Source organism: Elephas maximus, chromosome 20 (assembly GCF_024166365.1).
Source record: "Elephas maximus indicus isolate mEleMax1 chromosome 20, mEleMax1 primary haplotype, whole genome shotgun sequence".
NCBI lineage: Eukaryota > Metazoa > Chordata > Mammalia > Proboscidea > Elephantidae > Elephas > Elephas maximus.
In genome coordinates, this window is record NC_064838.1 from 42,905,173 (window position 1) to 42,925,064 (window position 19,892).

The window sequence follows — 19,892 nt, forward strand, 5'->3', positions numbered from 1 at the left end:
GGAAGTCCTGGAACTTTGCAGGAATGGCTCACAGGGGTAAGAGCAAGGCAGTTAGGAGCTGGAGGAGGCCCAGGTCCTTGGTTCAAAACCAAGCAGAAGGCTGAAAGCTGAAGGTGGAAGCCGGGAGCAATGCGCTGCCTATTTGACAACAGCTGAGAATTGATTTTGTGTACCAGTTAGAGTATCCAAAGGGAGCTGGGAAGATGTGCAGGCCTGTCTTTATGTAAAGCTAAGCTTCTTTTCCACCTAAACCCAGATCTGCTGAAAAGAATAAGTTTGTCTCTAAACGGGATGGAATCAGTCAAGGAACAAAAAGAGCAGCCACTCTGTTCTGCCAGCGTAAACAAAGAATAACAAGGGGCTCCCCCTGTCGTAGTCTGTTATCAGAAACAACCAGGAAACAGGTTATTCCAGCTCAGGGTGGTTAGGGACTGTAACATAGCCCCCCCCCCGCCAGGGCTGTGGGAATCCAGAGCAAAGAGCGACTAATGCTGGCCAGGGGAACTGAAGGTTCTTTTGTGCTGTATAGAGAATTTTGATTCTATGTTGTTTTTTTCTAATCTTGAATATTTGGGGATATTAGTGACATTCAGGATGTATAAAATCTTAAGCCTCTACATAAGGAATTATAAAAAAAATAGACAGCTGTAATTTTGCTCTGGGTTTCTGTCTTCAGAGGCTTTCTGTCTCAGAAAACAGGTTATGTGCAGAGCAAGACTCCATTGAGTCCAGAGGAAATATTAATTGGAAGACATGGTAGTCTTGTTATCTTGGGGAAATTCTTCTTTGCCTGCAAGAAGCATGGCTGTGGGCCGAGGGGGCTCCTTGGCCTGTTGTGCTGTGCCCAGGCAGAGACCCAGATCTTCTGGGGATACCCGTGTGGGATGGAGGAGTGAGAGGAGCCAGCCAGAGAAGAAACTGGAGGGGACCAGGAATGAGTGTCCCAGAAGCTGAGACACCTGCACTTTAGAGAGCCAAGGAGAAGGACAGTGGACGGGTGGGGGGAGACAGGGTGAATACATGCCGGGTGATGTAACGTTGACACGGTCACACAGCCAATGGTGACAGGTGTGTGCGTGCATGGTGTGACCTGCCCTCCTTTGCATCATCTAATGCTTCCGTAGTTCTTGACTGCAGCAGACCAGTTGAGCGCAGGCCTCCCATGAGATCTTGGCTGCCAGGCCAGATAAGCCAGGCATTCCAGTGACCCGGTGGTGGGTGTGGGTGTTGGGGGGGTGGTGATTAGTGCCAACAGAGAGATGTTCTCAGTGGGATAAATTAGGTGGTCAAATGCATCAAACTGTCAATCCCCCTCTATTTCAGGCCGGTTGATCCTGGATTTGCTTTTGTACATTTATATGGAAATGTACCTTTGCTGTGGTTGGTAATTTTCTAGTTGAATAACTTCAGGGCAGGCCCACTTGGAAATTTAATTATCCTTACGTGGGAGGGCCTTGGTCAGGTTCAGTGATTAGAGGAGTGGATGGCTCCAGACTTCTTGTGACACTTACCATAGGCACCATGGCTCCAGTACATTGCTGTTTTGTAGGATAACATTCTTTTGATGTTATCCTACAAGACAACTGGTCCCAAACTAAATTCTGCCCTGTAATTAACCGTGTGGCAGGGAAATTTCTCATTTCCTGGATACCTAACTAGAGGTTTCAAAGCCAGACCCTGATTTTGGCAACCCTTTAATTCATTAGCTGTACAGTGTTCTTTCATGAAGGCCCAAAGTAAATATAAACACCCAACTGCAGATTCAATATATGATAGAGGCTCCATGGTCAGTAAGGAATTGACCGTTGTGCTCCAAGTCATGGTGTCAGAGTCCTAGGGTGAAACTGTGAATTGAAGCCACTCAGAACCAGCCTTTTCAAAGCCAGACCCAGTACAGGAATAGAAAGTATGGCTGCTTAGGGTGTGATGCCATAAAGGCTCACAGGCTTCCTGGGTTCAGCAGAAAAGGGAGCTGTGATTGATTAGTAATGTCTGCCCTGAGCTCAGGAGCGGGGATGGTGGCACAAGTTCTACATGTTTGTCATCTAATCATCTCCAAGATAGCTGCCAGGTGCTGGGTGCTTTCTCAGCGTTCCTCTCCCATTCACCCTCCCTGCAACTCTAGAAGTAGGTGCTGGTGCTCTCCCCTAGGTACAATTACAAACAGATTTTAATATATGTGGAAATGAAACACCCGGAAGAAAAATATCAGAATGTTCATAATGGTTTTCAATGGGTGGTGATGGATGGATTTTATTGTTTTTCTTTATGCTTGTCTGTAGTTTTCTGCAATGATACAAATTCCTTTTTTAAGCCTGCATAATTTATATGGGCTGTGGGTAGGTGTATTTTTTTTTCAGTATTATGTATGTGGAGATTTGGTGACGTGTTTTTTCACTTAATAAACCCACCAGGGACATTAATTTTTCCTTCCCAACATAATTTTTAATAACTATTTATAGGAATTCTAAACCTTGGGCTCCATCAAGGCTAAAAGATTTAGGCAGGAACCTCCCAGTTTCTAATACTGGACAGAGCTTGGCTTTCTCTGAAAGGCGAGCAAGTGATGACAAATCCCCAGAAGTTAGAAAGACACAACATCCCAAGAGACCCTTCTGAGGATCAGAGAAACGTCTTCTTATGAGTTAGTGTTACAAAAGAAATTTTAGAAATTTTCAAATAATTTCCCAGAAGACTGAAAAAAGACACAGCTTTGATAAAATGAGAACGGGCACTTATGAAGAAGGGATTGGCTGGCATCTAGAAAGATGTCAAGGGATGCACAGCTTCCCACGGAGGAGGGTAAGGAGATAATGAGAGGGAACATGTGGGGTACCTGGCCCAGTACCTGGCACATAGGTACTCAAAACCTGTTGTTATAATTTTTTAAAAATTGTATTTACTTGATACCTGTCTACACACACACAACCTATTTTTCCTGTTTTAATACGTTAGTTCACTAGGAGTTATGCTATGTGTTTTTTCTTTAACCTTTACGTATTTCAGTTCTGCCAAGGCGATATCTTTCTCTCCTTGCCTTTAGAACTCGTGGGTGCAAAGGAGCCCTGCGCTGGCTGTGGGAGTTGCTGAGCTAGCCTCAAGCCAGGGCGGCTGTCATTTGTGCTGGTTCCATGCTGATTGCTTTATTTCTGTCCGGGGAGCCTTTGCAGTCAGCGTGTCGTAGCTGGAAAGGGTCCATCTGGCTCGCAGCCGGGGTGGGGGGGGGGGGATGGAAAATTCCTTTAGACGAAGGTAGTCTGACCACCAAAGTCACTGCTTTCAAGTACAGATACTTCAGGCCAAGGACCCTGGGCGGGATCACGCCATCAGTTTTTTGCACAGGTGTGTCCATTTTATGAGAGCCAGACATAGAAAAACCCAAACGCATAGACCAGAAAGCCAAGGGCGCCGTGCCATGTAACTAAAAGGGTCTTTTCCAGGTGGGAGCACTCTGCGGTGCCTCTTTTCAGAGGAGATGGTTTTGTTAGATGGTGCCGTGTGCCTGAGAGGAAAGGAAACTGGGCATTCCATAGGCATTCCCAGTTCATCTTCAGAGACCTCTTTGAGGCCAGATCATTGCTCTCGCTTTACAGATAAGGCCTCTGAGGCCGTGATTGACTTCCTTCAATGTCAGAGGTAGAGTTCAAACCCAGGTGAGGTTGATTTTCCAAGCTGGCCTCTTTTCCATTACTCCCAGTTCCTCTGGGATCGCTTTCCATCCAACCTTCGGACACATGTTTGTGGGCCACAGTGATGTTTTCCACCATACTATTGGTCTGTGAGAGGAAGATGAAGTGAATTTTTTTTTTTTTTTTTTTATTAAAGCCAGCCAGAGATATATAGATCTAGAGAGGGAGGGAGAGAGAGAAAGAGAAAGAAAGCTATATAGACTTGAACTCGGTGCATGGCTTCTAGGGGCGAAACGAAGCATATTAAAGGAGAAGGTCCCCTATTCCTCCTTCCCATTCCAAACCAACCAAACCAAACCCATTGTGGCAGAGTCGATTCTGACTCATAGAGACAAAAGTAAATGGGGCCAGGGACAGCACAGGGAGTTTTCATTAAGGTGAAGAAGAAAGTCATGCCTCAAGAGTTCACAGTGGGGATAATTGCCCACATTGGTATTTGAATGCCCTGCTTTCTCGTCCTGGTGGTGTAATTAAGGAGGAAAGGGATGGCTCTGTAGTGCCTGGGGCAGGTGGGATGTACAGCATGAGTTCTCAGACTCTTCTAGGGAATCATAAGCATGGGAAATCAGGGAGTAACTCTCAGTAGTTTTTACTTTCGCTCGTCTTCTATTCGTGAGCATTGTGGTGTGGGAAGGTTGCATACCAACATCAACAGGAAGGGAGGAATGGGCCTCACAAATGCTCATCTGCCATGTTTTAAGCTTGCACTTTGGGCACATGGCCCAAGGCATGCTGGGATGTCAGAGTGCTCTCCAGTGGGGAAGGTGAGAGGGAGGTGGTGTGAACCATCCGGGGTCTCACCCAGATGTAGCCCAGGTAAGCCTGGGGTCACACTGGAGCAGGAGGCAGCATTACCATTCACGTGATGGGACTGAGAGGAAAGTGGTAGGTGGGGAAGATGTACAGGACAAAGAGGCCAGGCCCCTAGACTAGGGAGGGTCATAGCAGGAAGTAGGCAGGAGGCAGAGTGGGATGTGGGGGTGAGCTGAGGCACTGAACTAGGCCAGTCATTGGATCTGGGTTCAGGAGCCTGTGGGGAGGGCTGTGCATTATTGGGATAATAGGAAGATCAAGTAAATTGTTTTCTGTTGTAACATCCTTAAGGGCGGTGGACCTGTATCTTATTCATCTTTGGGTCCCTAGCACCTTGCTTAACACTTGACACATAATAAGTTGAGTAAATGATTGATGAATGAATGACTCGATAAATTTATGTCCAGATTGCAGAATAGGAGCTTAACTTCAACAGGTATTCTCCAGTTTGGAGGCTACTGATGGCTTCTATAAAGGAGACCTGACGGCGCAGTGGTTAAGCGCTCAGCTGCTAACGGAAAGGTCAGCAGTTCAAACCCACCAGCTGCTCCGTGGGAGAAAGATGTGGCAGTCTGTTTCCATAAGGATTACAGCCTTGAAAACCCTATGGAGCAGTTCTACTCTGTGCTACCGGGTTGGTATGTGTCGAAATTGATTGAACAGCAATGAGTGGGATGGCTTCAGTAAAGACTATCCCCAAAAGAAGCCATTTGCCATCCTTCACCTCTCACTCAGGAACAAAAAGAGCCCCCGTGTCCTTCCCCCATGAGGTCATCCAGGGGAGAATTATCCAAGCAAGGGGGAAAAGTTTGTGTATGGTTAAGAAAGATGGCGCTGAAGTCAGACTTTCTACTTTCAAAGCCTGGCATGTGTGTGATTTTGGCAAACAACTCACCATCTCTGTGCCCATTTTCTAATTTGTAAAATGGCATATGATAGTACTTAATGCTTCAGAACTTGGCACAGTGCCTGGTGTATTGAGCTCAGGTATACTGAGCACTCACTAACTGCTAGGCAGTAGGCTCAGTGTTTCCCTCATTTGCACAGTCCTCACAACTCTTGAGGTGGGTGCTATTATTAATATCCATTTTACAGATGAGGAAACTGAGACACAGAGAGGTTGAGTCACTTGTCCAAGGCATCTAGCTAGTGAGTGACAGGTCCAGGATTTAGATACAGGCTCTGATCACCATTGGGTTGGGTTTCAGAGATAAGTACCCTAAATCCTATTGCGTTCCCTGATCTCAAATTTCCCTTGCAGTCCCAGACTTGTCTCTACCTTGTCGCATCCTAGCCCAGAACCTTCAGGGTCTCCTCACCCCTGGAGGTCATAACAACTCTTCGTTGTCTACACGAGGGCTCTGCAGTCAGGCTCCTCTTGCCCACGCAGCTCAGTTTTGTTCTCTGTGCTCACATGGTCTTCTCTTGGCCCAGTCGGACTCCTCAGCAGCCCCCGAGTCCACCACGGCTTCTCTCTTACCTATTTTATGGCTCCTCCTTGCCTTGGACACCCTTTTCAGTGCCTCCTGACCTGTCCTAATTCCCCTTCTCCTTTGGGCCCTTTAGGAGTTCTGACCTCATAGTTGAAGCACTTTTGTCAACCTGGTTCAGTTGCAGACAACAGAAGCCACTTAGCCAGGCAAAGTGAAAGGGATTTAATATGGGGAGTTAAACCAGTTGCTGTCTAGTCGATTCTGACTTATGACAACCCCAAGTGTGTCAGAGCAGAACTATGCTCCATAGGGTTTTCAGTGGCTGATTTTTTGGGAAGCAGATCAAAAGGCCCTTCTTCCAAGGTGCCTCTGGGTGAATGAGCTCAAACCTCCAACCTTTTGTTAGCAGCCAAGTGTGTTTGTACCCCCCAGGGACTCCAGTATGGGAAGTTAGATGCTTCCAGAATAGCTGGAGGGACTGCAGGTGTGGTCTATAGGCCTCCAAGAATGTTCCCTTGACTATCCCTGCTCACAGTTGTTTCTCTCTTCTCTGAGCACCACCCCCCTCCCTCCTTCCTTTCTGGAGTGCTAGCTGCTAGAAACAGGACACCAGGATGAATTAATTTAACAGAGCCCCTGCCCTCAAAGAACTCATGGTCTACTTACATTAGATGATGATAAAGATAGATCAAAGAGGTGTGAATGAAGTGTTATAGGGCCACAAGAGGGAACCACTAATCAGACTAGGGGAAGGACTTCCTCATTCATAGAGAGGAAGGTCCTGAGCTGGGCTGAAGGCTGTGGAAGTTCTTCCAGGCTGAGAGTAGAGCAGATGCCAAGTCACGACAGAGGTGGAGGTCGAGTACCCAAATGTCCTGCTTTGTGATTGGCTTCCAGGTGGAAGACATGAAGGCTGGGCCAGGAGACCAGAGGATAAGCTGGTCAGGGAGAGGGATCTTTGGGGCGTGATCTGATCACACGTGGTGACGCGATCACATGGCACCTTCCTCTTATGACTTAACTACAGAGTGGTCAAGAGTGCAGCCTTCAGAGCCAGGCTGCTGGCTCCCTTCTGCTTCTGTCCCTGCTAGCTGTGTGGCCTCAGGCAAGCTGTTTTACCTCTTTGGACCTAACTTTTCTCATCTGTATAATGGGGAAAATAGTCCCCCCTCAGGGGGTTGCCATGAGGCTGAAGTGAGTTACTGCATCACCACATTTAGACCAGCATCTGGCCCAAGTAAGTGTTCGCTGCTGCTGTTGTTGTTGTTGTTAGCTGTCGTTGAGTCAATTCCGACCCATAGCAACCCAATGCACAACAGAACGAAACACTGCCCGGTCCTGTGCCATCCTTACAATCGTTATGCTTGAGCTCATTATTGCAGCCACTGTGTCAATTCACCTCATTGAGAGTCTTCCTCTTTTCCGATGACCCTGTACTCTGCCAAGCATGATGTCCTTCTCCAGGGACTGATCCCTCCTGACAACATGTCCAAAGTAGGTAAGACAGAGGCTTGCCATCCTTGCTTCTAAGGAGCATTCTGGTTGTACTTCTTCCAAGACAGATTTGTTCGTTCTTTTGGCAGTCCATGGGATATTCAATATTCTTTGCTGCTAGCCCTGGCTATTATTTAATGCCAAACTCTGCACCAAGCGCTGGGCTCGGTTATTTTCCATAAATTCTCTCAATCAGTCCTCACAAAGACCCTGTGAGACAGGCATTATTGATGTGTTTTACAAAGGAGAAGTCTATTTCTGGTTCCTCTGTGAAACGCCAAGCCCCTTTCCATGGGTTGTTCTAATTCTGTCTCCCCGTGCACTGTTCTGTTCATGCTGGGGAGGCCAGCCAGAGACTTGAAGGAATCAAAGTCCTCCTGGAACTTTCAAGAGGAGTGGAAGAGGAGTTAAATTTGGACTCCAGCAGAGCCCATGATGCGTCTGCTTTAGTTATAGGAAAGGGATCCAACTCACCCTCACCATCCCACACGCGGCTGATGACAGACGTGCTGTGTGAATTTTTAAAGTCATACATTTTGGCAATAAGGAGTTGGGTAAGTGCAGTGATGAGACAGGCGACCCAGTTGAGTGAGTGGGATGCTTTGGGTGGGAATGAGGGAGAAGTGATAAACACATACTCCCCGCAAAGGGGCTCGAAGGCACCCTTGCCCCCTCATTTGAGGCCATCAGAAGGGTCTGTGGCGCGAGGCCCATGGGCGGTCACACACTGTCCCCACCTCACAGCCCGAGTTGCCACCTAACGGCAGGAACGTGCCCTGTTTCCCTTCAACCATACGTTTCCTCCAACAAGCCTTAGTTTTGCAAGTTTTTCCTAAAAAAATGGGCAGAAAGCTTCTTTAGTCAGCCATTCAGTTCTTCTATTAAAGAAGCCTGTGCGCAGAAAAGGGCAGGCATGAGGGAGCTGACGTTTACCATACTAGGTGCTGTGCGGATGGCAGCTCCTGTCACTCTCCTGCAGTCTCGGGAGGGAGGCATTCTTACCTACACTGCAGAAGCACAGATGAGGCACCATTCCAGCCACACCCAGGGTGCTATAGGACTCTTCAGTGGAGGAGAAGGGTTTTCATCTTAGCACTGGTCTGTCCTTACAGGCAGTGGGGCTGTGGTGTGTATCTACCCAGCTCCCTGGTATCCCTGCACACAGTGGGCCAGATGGCTGTGACCATGAATGGGCCCCTCGTTATCGCAGGGGTGAATGGGGGTATGGATGGTTGCAAAGGCTGATAAGCCTTCAGTACACCCCACGTGCGTGGTCTCGTTTCATCTCCAAGAACCTGGGGTACTGAGGCACACAGAGACCCAGGAACCAGTTCAAGCAGCACCTCCAGACTGCCAGCGCCACCTCCCTCTCCCTCCATGCACTGTGAGCCCATCTGTGCCACTGAGGAAAATGGCTTCATAGCCAGCAGCTATGGGGCTTTCTCTGTGCCAGCCAAGACCTGAGGCGTTTGATACACGCTGTCTTGTTTAACCTCACAGTGCCCTCTAAGGACAGTGGTGTTATGATCATCCCCATTTTACAGGTGAAGAAACCGAGACCAAGAGAGGTTAAGTAACTTAAACAATGCATAAGCAAAGGAATAAGGGGAGAATGAGTTTTTTGAAGAAGGGGAGATCCACTGCATCAAACTGGGGCATGAATGCCCCAGCCCCACCTTAGAAAGTCTGAGGAGCTTTCTGGCGGGCTCCTTCCCAGGGCTGCTTATGCTTTCCTCGGGTGCCAGGCAGGCCTCTCCTCTGGGGCTGCCCCTGACAGTCACGCCTTCTCCCTGAAGGACTGGCTCTGACTGTTGCAGCCAGTAAAGAGGTAAAGACGCTCCAGGAAAAAGATCTTAGCCAGCTCTTCTGCAACCCAGTTTTTGCCGCTGTGGTGTTGCTTTGTTTGCATAAATGGCTCTCCTAATTCCTCACGGCAGAATGCCAGGGGAGGAGGGGAAGCACAAATGACCTTACTTGGTGCCCACTGAGGGCCGCACCGCTGGCTCTCTGACAGCCTCATCTCTGGCCTCCACCCTCCACTCTCCTCAGCAGCCCAGGGATCTCTGGAAAGCTGAAGATGGATCAGCTCACTGCCCTGCCCTGCTCACATCTAGTGTCTGTCCTCTGCACGTACAAAAGCTGGAACACTCACCGCTGCCTGCAAGCCCTGCAGATGCTGCTGCTGCACAGAGCTCAGATCTCCTCTCGATCCCAGCCTGTAGAAGCAGTGGCCTCCTCCAGCCCTGGAGTGTTGTTGTTAGCTGCCTTCCAGTCAACTCCAACTCATGGTGACCCCATGTACAACAGAAGGAAACATTGTCTGGTCCTATGCCATCTTCATGATCACTGGCATGCTCGAGTCCGTCGCCGCTGGGGCCACTGTGCATGTTGAATGCCTTCCAACCTAGGGAGCTCATCTTCCAGCACTATATCAGAGAGTATTCTTTTGTGATCCATGAGGTTTTCACTGGCCGATTTTCAGAAGTAGATCGCCAGGCCTTTCTTCCTAGTCTGTCATAGTCCAGAAGCTCCACTAAAGCCTGCCCACCATGGGTGACCCTGCTAGTATTTGAAATACTGGTGGCAGAGCTTCCAGCATCCCAGCAACACGCAAGCCCCCACAGTACGACCAACTGACAGGCAGTTGGTAGGGTCCTGGAATAGGCACTGCTTCATCGCTCCATGCAAGACCCTGTGCCCAACAGCCTGCATCATGCTCTGGACTTGTTGAGTCCCTCCCAGCCTCTGGTTCTGAGCTCACACACCTGGTGCCCCCCGCCCACTGTCTCCGTGTCCATGTATCTCTCACAGTAGGCATGCCCACGGGCATTCTTTGTTGATGCTGATCTTCCCACGAGACTGGAAGCTGTGGGAAGGCAGGGGTGATGTGGCTTGTCATCCCCGCTTCCCCGGTCTGGCATGCGATAAGCTCTCAGTCGCTCTTCTGAACCATCTTAGTGGAAGGATGGTAGGACTTGATGTCACCGCTTCTTGTAAGGGCTGCTGCTTTCTTTCTCATTAACACCCAGGAGCCCGAGGCCCAGTGCCGCATCAGGTTACCTGGGAGTCAGACCGGGGTATCTGGCTTTTGTTTGCTGTCTGCCCACAGCCACCTAGCCTATAGAGTTTGTCCGCCAGTGGCTTGGTTCCTAGATGCTCAATCACTGTTCTCACAATGCTCCATGAAACCTTAAGGGAGAAGTGGCCAGGTGGCCACCAGCATCCAGAGGCCAGAGTGGAAGCCCTGTCAGAAAGCCTCCAGCTGGAGGCCTTCCTTCCCCACTTCCCCCCTTCCTCCCCTCCCCCGGAAACAAATCGTGAGCACAGGTGTCCCAAGATGTGCCCAGATATGTCCACAGCAACAAGGGCAGGAAAAGAGCAGAGAGGGAGTGGAAGAGGGGGGTGGCCCAGCCTCAGGGTTAGGCCACAGGCAGATGGTGGCCATGCCTACAGCAGATGTGTGGTGAAGGAGGAGGAAGGGTCTGACACGTGGCGGGCTGTCCTTACAATGCCAGTGTACCTGGAAATGCAGCATCAGGTTCTTTCTGGGAGTCCCTGCCCTGGATGGGGCTGGAGTCTTGGGGTGAGATTCCAGGCCTGGGGACTGCACCAGGCAAAGGAACCCAGGCCCCCAGACCTGTGGAGTGGTCAGCCAGTCAGTTAGCAGTCCTTATTAAGCTCCAACTGTGTGCTGGTATTTTTCTAGGCTTAGGATACAGTAGTAAACAGGTAGACAGGATCCCTGCCTCTTGGAGCACAGTCTAGTTAGGGGAGGGAAAAGAAACTTATCAGTGGATAAAATGGCACAAATAATTAAGAGCTCTACTAACCAAAAAGTTGGCGGTTTGAACCCACCCAGAGGCACCTTGGAAGAAAGGCCTAGTGCTCTGCTTCCAAAAAATCAGCCATTGAAAACCCTGTGGATCATAGTTCTACTCTGACACACCTGGGGTCACATGAGTAGGAATCAACTTCATGGCAACTGGTTTGGTTTTTTTGTTTGTTTTAGTGACAAGTGCTGAAGAGACTGCTTCAGCTAAAATGGAAAGAAAAGACCTCTCTGAGCCTGCGACCCAAATGGTAGGCAAAGCCAGCCTGCAAAGACTGGGCAGTGGGCAGGGGGGCAGGGGAGTTGTGTCTCCAGTAGAACCTCATCAGGTGCACAGCCTGAGGTGGGACTGTGCTTACCAGCATGCATGGGAGTTGTTTGGCCCAGGCCATGAGCCAGCTTGCACATCTCTTCCTAAGTCCATGATCAGCAACCTTGTGTTAATAGCTCAGAGTCAGCCATGGTGAGAGGATCATTTACACCATGGGAATTGGCAAATGCTACAAATCAGGATCTCCACCACCACCACCAGTTGTTAAACCTTTGCCAGCATATCCCTGATTGGCATACCTGAGAGCCAGAAAGAAGGCCACTAGAGTGCAGTGGGCAGGGAAGGGGCAAGGGGAGAGGTTACTACAGGGATAGAAAGGCTGTGTTCTGTGTAAAGCAGAGGGCACCAGGATTCAGTTTTTACTTTGCAAAGGCTCAGGTCCAGGGACCTGAGAAGAAGTCTAAGCTGCACTGAAGGCATTGGCAAAAATCAAGTCTCCAGGAATTGACGGAATACCAATTGAGATGTTTCAACAAATGGATGCAGCACTGGAAGCGCTCACTCATCTGTGCCAAGAAATTTGGAAGACAGCTACCTGGCCAACTGACTGGAAGAGATCCATATTTATGCCTATTCCCAAGAAAGGTGAGCCAGCCGAATGCGGAAATTATCGAATAATATCATTAGTATCACATATAAGTAAAATTTTGCTGAAGATCATTCAAAAGCAGCTGCAGCAGTATATCCACAGGGAACTGCCAGAAATCCAAGCCAGATTCAGAAGAGGACATGGAACCAGGGATATCATTGCTGATGTCAGATGGATCCTGGCTGAAAGCAGAGAATACCAGAAGGACGTTTACCTGTCTTTTCTTGACTATGCAAAGGCATTCAACTGTGTGGATCATAACAGATTATGGATTACACTGCAAAGAACGGGAATTCCAGAACACTTAATTGTGCTCATGAGGAACCTGTGCCTAGATCAAGAGGCAGTTGTTCGGACAGAACAAGGGGGTACTACGTGGTTTAAAGTCAGGAAAGGTGTACATCAGGGTTGTATCCTTTCACCATACTTATTCAATCTGTATCCTGAGCAAATAATTCAAGAAGCTGGACTATATGAAGAAGAATGGGGCATCAGGATTGGAGGAAGACTCATTAACAACCTGCGTTAAGCAGATGACACGATCTTGCTTGCTGAAGGTGAAGTGGACTTGAAGCACTTACTCATGAAGATCAGAGACCACAGCCTTCAATATGGATTGCACCTCAACATAAAGAAAACAAGAATCCTCACTACTGGACCAATAAGCAACATCATGATAAATGGAGAAAAGACTGAAGTTGTCAAGGACTTCATTTTACTTGGATCCACAGTCAACACCCATGGAAGCAGGAGTCGAGAAATCAAAAGACACATTGCATTGGGTAAATCCGCTGCCAAGGACCTCTTTAAAGTCTTAAAAAGCAAAGCGGGACAGTGAATAAGGAAGACCAAAGAAGAACTGACGCCTTTTAATTGTGGTGTTGGCAGAGAATATTGAATATTGAATGGACTGCCAAAAGAATGAACAAATTTGTCTTGGAAGAAGCACAACCAGGACACTCCTTAGAAGCAAGGATAGGGAGACTGTATCTTACTTTGGACATGTTGCAGGAGGGATCAGTCCCTGGAGAAGTACATGATGCTTGGTAAAGTACAGGGTCAGCAGAAAAGAGGAAGACTCTCAATGAGATGGATTGGCACAGTGGCTGCAACAATGGGCTCAAGCATGACAATGATTGTGAGCATGGCACAGGACCAGGCAGTGTTTTCTTCTGTGGTCCTTAGGGTCACTGTGAGTTGGAACTGACTGGATGGCACCTAACAACAACAACAGCAGGTCCACCGAACAAGTGTGAGGAGGGAAAAGGGAGATCGAGTTATCAGAATTAGAGTTCAGGCAAGATTTGAATCTAGGAACTAAGGAGAAAGCCACTTAGCACCACAGAAGCTTAAACTCAGAATGAGGCCAGGTGTCCGGGTGTGGATGTGAGGCTGCCTACCCTGGGTCAGTGCCTGGCCTGAGCCTACAGAGGCTGCCAGGTGGCCCCACCTGTGCAGAGAGGAGGGCCAAAGAACTCAGCTACCTGCAGTGCGTGGGACAGCCATTTTTGTTGGTGTCCTTTCTAAAGGAGTGATGTTAGCAGTTCCCAAGGCTTCTGTGGTTATAACCCATGGTTTTCCAACAGGCACTCCCCCATCCCCATCCCCAGGAGATTAACAGAATCAACATGGCTATAAGTTTCCACACCAAAATGGCTGCGTCTCACCACTCTGGCCCGCTCTGTCTCAAGCTGCCCAAGCTGGAGTTGTGATGGAGCAGGTGCCTCCCAGCCTCAGTTGTTGGCGAGAACGCTGGGAGCTTTTCCAGCTCCAGGAGCCCAGGCTGCACCCCGGGCCGAGTTCAATCAGAACCTCTGGAGGTGGGGTCCAGGCCTTGGTGTTTTAAAGCTCCTGGTGATTGCAGTGTGTGGCCGAGGCTGAGAACCCCTGGACTAGAATGTGAGACCTTCGCAGAGCAAGAGGCCATATTTGTCCACATGTTGACTCAAGGGTGGATTCCATTAACAGCCAATTCCCGGCACGATGGCAATGCCTGGTGTTATCCCTTTGGGTCCTAAGTGACACCTGTGTCCTCCTGGGTGGGGCTGCTGGCCATGGTGAGAAGCTGGCTTGCTGTGTGACCCGGCTCATCATATCTTAGTCCACATCATTGTAGCTGAGTTAACACAGCAGCTGCCCTGCTTCCCGAGGACTCTAAGAGTACTTGAGGCATCCCTTCTGGAAGTGGAGCCAGCTTGGAAGATGGAAGATGATACGAATTTGAAGGTTCCAGCCGTGCTTCTCTGGAGCTGAGGGAAATATAGGAAAGACACCTAATCAGATGCCCAGAGAGGCCAGGTGGGCAGTGTCCTGTGCCCAGACTCACATCTGACCACACGGTGTGGAGGGCGTGCACAGAGCTATGGAGAGGTACAGAGTCCTTTCTTATGTTTTTAGGGAAAGGAGGGAGGACAGATGTCCAAGGTGATTTTGAGAATTAGGCGAGCGCTGTTACTCTGAGCGTTAGCTGAAAATGGCAGAGATGGGGTGGCCGTCGGCTCAGAGCATTCACACCTTCCCGAAGGGACTCTAGCCCTCCGTGAGCCTTCTGCTAAGAATATGAATCTTTTGAAATTGGATATTTAAGTCTAAATGACCCCTCCTCAGCCCCACCACTGCGGGGCTGACACTTTAGTGGAGAAGGGGGTTAGAACCATGGCTAGTGGAGAAGCTGGGATGAGCCACAGAATGATGGTGGCTGCTGTGGAGGTCCCCAGAGGGGCCACAGTCACATTAAAGGCTTTCCGTGCTGAGCTCTGCTTCCAGTCTCTGAGGCGTCTCCCACGTGAAGCTTTTTGAGGCGTGAAATAACCTGTGCTTTAAAACCTTACAACTTCCTTCCTTCATTCAAACAGCATTTACAGCATGTCCACCATGAGTTCAAAACTGTTAGTCACTAAAGAAAACATGAGGGAAGCGTCTTTGCCTGCCCTCAAGAAGTTTAGAAACCAGTGGTGGAAATAAAATACAGTGGTAGCACCTGCCCTAACAGAAGTGTTTACAAAGTGCTATAGAAGCCCAGAGGAGACAAGAGACTAACTTAGACTTTAAAAGCCTGGAAAGTCTTCTCAGAGGAGGGGAACCTTAAGGCAGGGTCTTGAAGGAAGGGGTGAGTTTGCCAGATAGAAAAAGAGGGGAAGAGAAAATAAGGTACACACATAATGCAAATTCCAGTGGCCTGTAGAAGAATGAGTATAGAAGTCAAATTATTTTACACAAAAATGGAAAGAGCTGTGTGTCAGTTAGGACTCTTCTGATCGCAAGTGACAGAAAACCCAACTGACCTCAGCCCAAAAAAGGGTGGGCAGGGGAGAGAAATGCCGATTTCTGGTCCAGCTGGATTCAGGGCTCAGACACCACCATTAGGACTGGTGCTCTCTATCTCTTGGCTTTGTCTGGCCCTCCTCTGTGGGACAACTCAACCTCCACAGGGTGGTGAGACGGCTGGGGCCACCCCAACCCCACAGCCTCCAGGCACAAGTCTGGTGGGAAAATGAAAACGCCTTCTGGCTGCTTAAGCAGAAGCCCGGGATGAGCTCTGATGGGGCTGTTTGGCTTGGCTGGAGTCCCACGCCTGTCCCTGAACCAGTCACTTCGGCTGAGGAAATGGAACAGGGTGAGTGGCTCAGGCCTAGGCTTCCTGGGCAGCCACCACTAAGGAAGTAGTGCCATGGGCTAGCACCCTGCGTGATGCTTTGACATAAATTTGCTCATTTGGTCCTCACAGACACCAGGAGGGAGTTTGTTATTACTCTGTCACAGGTGAAGAAATGAGGATTTATGGGCCTGGGTTCTTTGCCTGAGCACTCACAGACAGAGCCAGAATTGGGTCTCCCTTGCTATGAGTCGGAACCGACTCGACGGCACTGGGTCTGGGTTCTATCACTCTGAAACCCATTGCCATCGAGTTGACACTGGTTCGTGGTGACCCCACATGTGTCTGAGTAGAACTGTGCTCCGTAGGGTTTTTAATGGCTGATTTTGGGGAATTCGCCAGGCCTTTTTTCCTTGGCACCTCTGGGTGGACTCACACCTCCACAGTTTTGATTAGAAGCCGAGGACATTAGCCATTTGCACCACCCAGGGACTTCATGAATCAGAAACCCATTATTTTAATGCCGAACTCCTCTTATTAAAGCATGTAGACCACAATTCAGTTGCTAGCTTGTTACTGGTGCTATGAAAGCTACTCTACCCTCAGTGGCCTGTTGCTTTCCTGACCGCATCCACCTTCTCGCCCCTTCCAGGGCACTGGTGTTTGTTTCCCATGGAGCCGGGGAGCACTGCGGCCGCTATGAGGAACTGGCTCAGATGCTGACGGGACTGGGCCTGCTGGTGTTCGCCCACGACCATGGTGAGTGCTGCAGGGTGCCAGGCGGTGGCAGGCTGCTGCCCTGGCTGTGCCTGGCCGTGTTTTTAAAACTGTCTCACCTCCATCCTCCTTCCTTCTCAGTTACTCTTTTCTGATTCCTGTTGTGAAACCGGGAAGAGACCTTCTCAACTAGAGGTTTCTGAGCGAAAAAATATGTAATCTTGTAATCAAAAAATAGGTCTGAGCAGAGTTTCTGTTGATTCTGGGATTGAACACAGGCTGATGAGAAACCTCAGCTGGAAAAAACAAAGTTAGAATATGTTTACGTAAGAACTCGGCCCAGGCCAAGTAATAATCTTGTCCATTTATAAAGCACTCTCTACAAAATGGGCCCTGGTTTTCTCCCAAGGGACTTCAAATGGATGTGGTGTAGTCGGTTCAAGCAAAATTTAAACCCCGGTTTAACCACAAGAAAGGAGCCCTGGTAGTGCAGTGGTTAAAGCACTCGGCTCTTAACCAAAAGGTCAGTAGTTCGAATCCACCAGCTGCTCCTCCGGAGAAAGATGTGGCAGTCTGCTTCCCTAAAGATTACAGCCTTGGAAACCCTATGGGGCAGTGCTACTCTGTCCTGTAAGGTCACTATGAGTCAGAATCTACTCAGCAACGGCAGTGGGTTTGGTTTTTGATAAATACAAGAGGTTTACAAAGCATTTCAAACCAGGGAAGTAGTAAAAGTCTCAAAAGGCCGCATTGGTGACCCCAAACACACATTCACACACTCACAGACACCCACCATCACACACACTAACGTACATACTCATGTGCACACACACGTACACACACACCTCCCTAGGCTGATTAGAAATTTCCATTTGATTCTTTGTCATGTAACACAATCCACAGTAACCATCAAAATGCAATATTCATGGCATAAGTCAGTAAACAGTTTCTTAATCGCTCTTGTGACATTCTCCATAGCTGGTAAGACTCCCAATTTAGGTCTTTCTTTGTTTACCTCTTAATCTTCAAAATTATGAGTTCCTTGTGACTGAAAATGGTGATTTCTCCACAGCTACAACGTAGAATTCTATCATCCTGGCCCAAATCCAGAAATGTACTTCTGTTGTATCTGATTTGAAAATAGATAATTAAGTGAAGACGCTGCAAGGAGGAGTAGGGAACAGTGAGAAGGGCCGGGGAGGGAGTGCTGTGTCTGTCCAGCGAAGCTGACACAGGGGGAGGAAAGCTTGCCCAGCATCTTGTATGTAATGAACTGCAAATTTGGTTTGTGTCTGCCAAGAGCCCTTTCTAAGCCAGATACATGCAAGCGTCCTTGTAATTGAGAATATTGACCAAATCTTTCTTATTAGAGTTGTGATGTCCTTTAGTGCTTGGCAGATTGTCTTGCGAAATAATATTTAAGGATTATCCTGGCTTTAATTACCGAGATTGTATCATTATTAACTTTGACACTTTCCACACTGTGTAAAGACTTAAAAGAGAGGTGTAATTTTTTTCTATTGTATTTATCTTTATTAAAACGTGTTGCAGTCATCATCATTATGGTCAAACTAAAAAAATAAGTAAACTATGAAAGAAAAATGTATTTATATCATGCAAACACTATATACCTCCAACTAGAATTTCGAGTACAGTCAGCCCTCTGTAGATGCAGGTTCTGCATCCAGGGATTCAACCAACCGCAGGTGGAAAATATTTGAGGAAAAAAAGTGACATTGTTGCTGACATGTATGGTATAGTTAGGCCTTTGATGGTTGCATCTGTAGCGAATACATATGGACTTTTTTTCTGGTCATTATTCCCTAAGCAATACGGTATAAACAACTATTTACACAGCATTTACATTGTATTAGGTATTAGAAGTAATCTAGAGATGATTTAAAGTATACAGGAGGATGTGCATAGGCTATATGCCAGTACTATGCCATTTTATATAAGAGACTTGAGCATCCATGGATTTTGGTATCGAGGGGGTCCTGAAACCAATCTATCTCTGGCACCAACCACCATTTTAACAGATAATCTTGGCCAAATCTGTGGGATTAAGTAAATGCTGTACCTTATTTATTTTGCCTGATTGTTTTGACAAAGAATACGAAAAAAAGGCCCCCTTTTTTTAGAATAAAGGGAAACAAGAAACAACCCACCTTTTTTTTTAATAATTTTTGAGCTTTAAGTGAACGTTTACAAATCAAGTCAGTCTGTCACATGTAAGCTTATATACACCTTACTCCATACTGCCACTTACTCTCCCCCTAATGAGTCAGCCCTTCCAGTCTCTCCTTTTGTGACAATTTTGCCAGCCTCTAACCCTCTCTACCCTCCTATCTCCCCTCCAGACAGGAGATGCCAACACAGTCTCAAGTGTCCACCTGATACAAGTAGCTCACTCTTCATCAGCATCTCCCTCCAACCCATTGTCCAGTCCCTTCCATGTCTGATGAGTTGTCTTTGGGAGTGGTTCCTGTCCTGGGCCAACAGAAGGTTTGGGGACCATGACCGCTGGGATTCCTCTAGTCTCAGACAGACCATTAAGTCTGGTGTTTTTATGAGAATTTAGGGTCTGCATCCCACTGATCTCCTGCTCCCTCAGGGGTTCTCTGTTGTACTCCTTGTCAGGGCGGTCATCGGTTGTGGCCGGACACCATCTAGTTCTTCTGGTCTCAGGATGATGTAAGTCTCTGGTTCATGTGGCCCTTTCTGTCTCTTGGGCTCATGGTTGTCGTGTGACCTTGGTGTTCTTCATTCTCCTTTGATCCAGGTGGACAACCCACCTTTTGATGTTTCTAGAAGAACATCTAAAATTGTGGTAAAGTTCTTTGTGACGTTCTAAGTAGTAAGAAAATGCTGGTTTCTGTTCACCTGGTTCAAGTTCCTTGATTTATTGGCTCATCTCTCTGGCAAGTGCCTGAGGGAGGTGTTTTATTCAAGAAATGAACCCAGTTGAATGTGTATGTGACTTCTGTTGTCCGTAGATGAAAATGAGTGTGGCTTAGTAGGATGAAGTGGGTGGCTGCCATTGTGGTGAGTCTCCGGCAGATGGAGAGGCAGAATGTGGGGGTCGGTGATCTTTCCCTTATTTGGTTGTGGCTGAGAAATGTGTTAGTAAGTGGAGGATGGGTTTGAACCTAGGAGTGCTGGGGCTAAAGACTGAACTCTTTCCATTACACCTCACTGATGTCTCCATGCTTAAAGACACGCACATCACAGACTTCAGTCTCTCCAACATAGCTTTCAAATTTAAGTACATTTAAAAAAAAAAAAAAATTTTTTTTTTTTTAAGTAAAGTAAATTTGGGGCACATGTGAGCATGTTTTGTGCCAAATGGAAGTACATTCGGGATTGTACGCATGGGGCTGGAGAAAACTGCTGAGGGCCCAT

At 48.0% G+C, this 19,892-nt stretch overlaps 1 protein-coding gene across 3 annotated transcripts in view; it reads left to right on the top strand.

Annotated features, from left to right (window-relative positions):
- MGLL (monoglyceride lipase) overlaps window positions 1-19,892 on the top strand; it is a 130,081-nt gene that overhangs the window by 23,138 nt on the left and 87,051 nt on the right. For all 3 annotated transcript variants that reach the window (XM_049863145.1, XM_049863147.1, XM_049863144.1), the window contains exon 3: window positions 16,426-16,532. In XM_049863145.1, coding sequence (XP_049719102.1) covers window positions 16,426-16,532 — 107 coding nt within the window. The remainder of the gene's footprint in view (window positions 1-16,425; window positions 16,533-19,892) is intronic.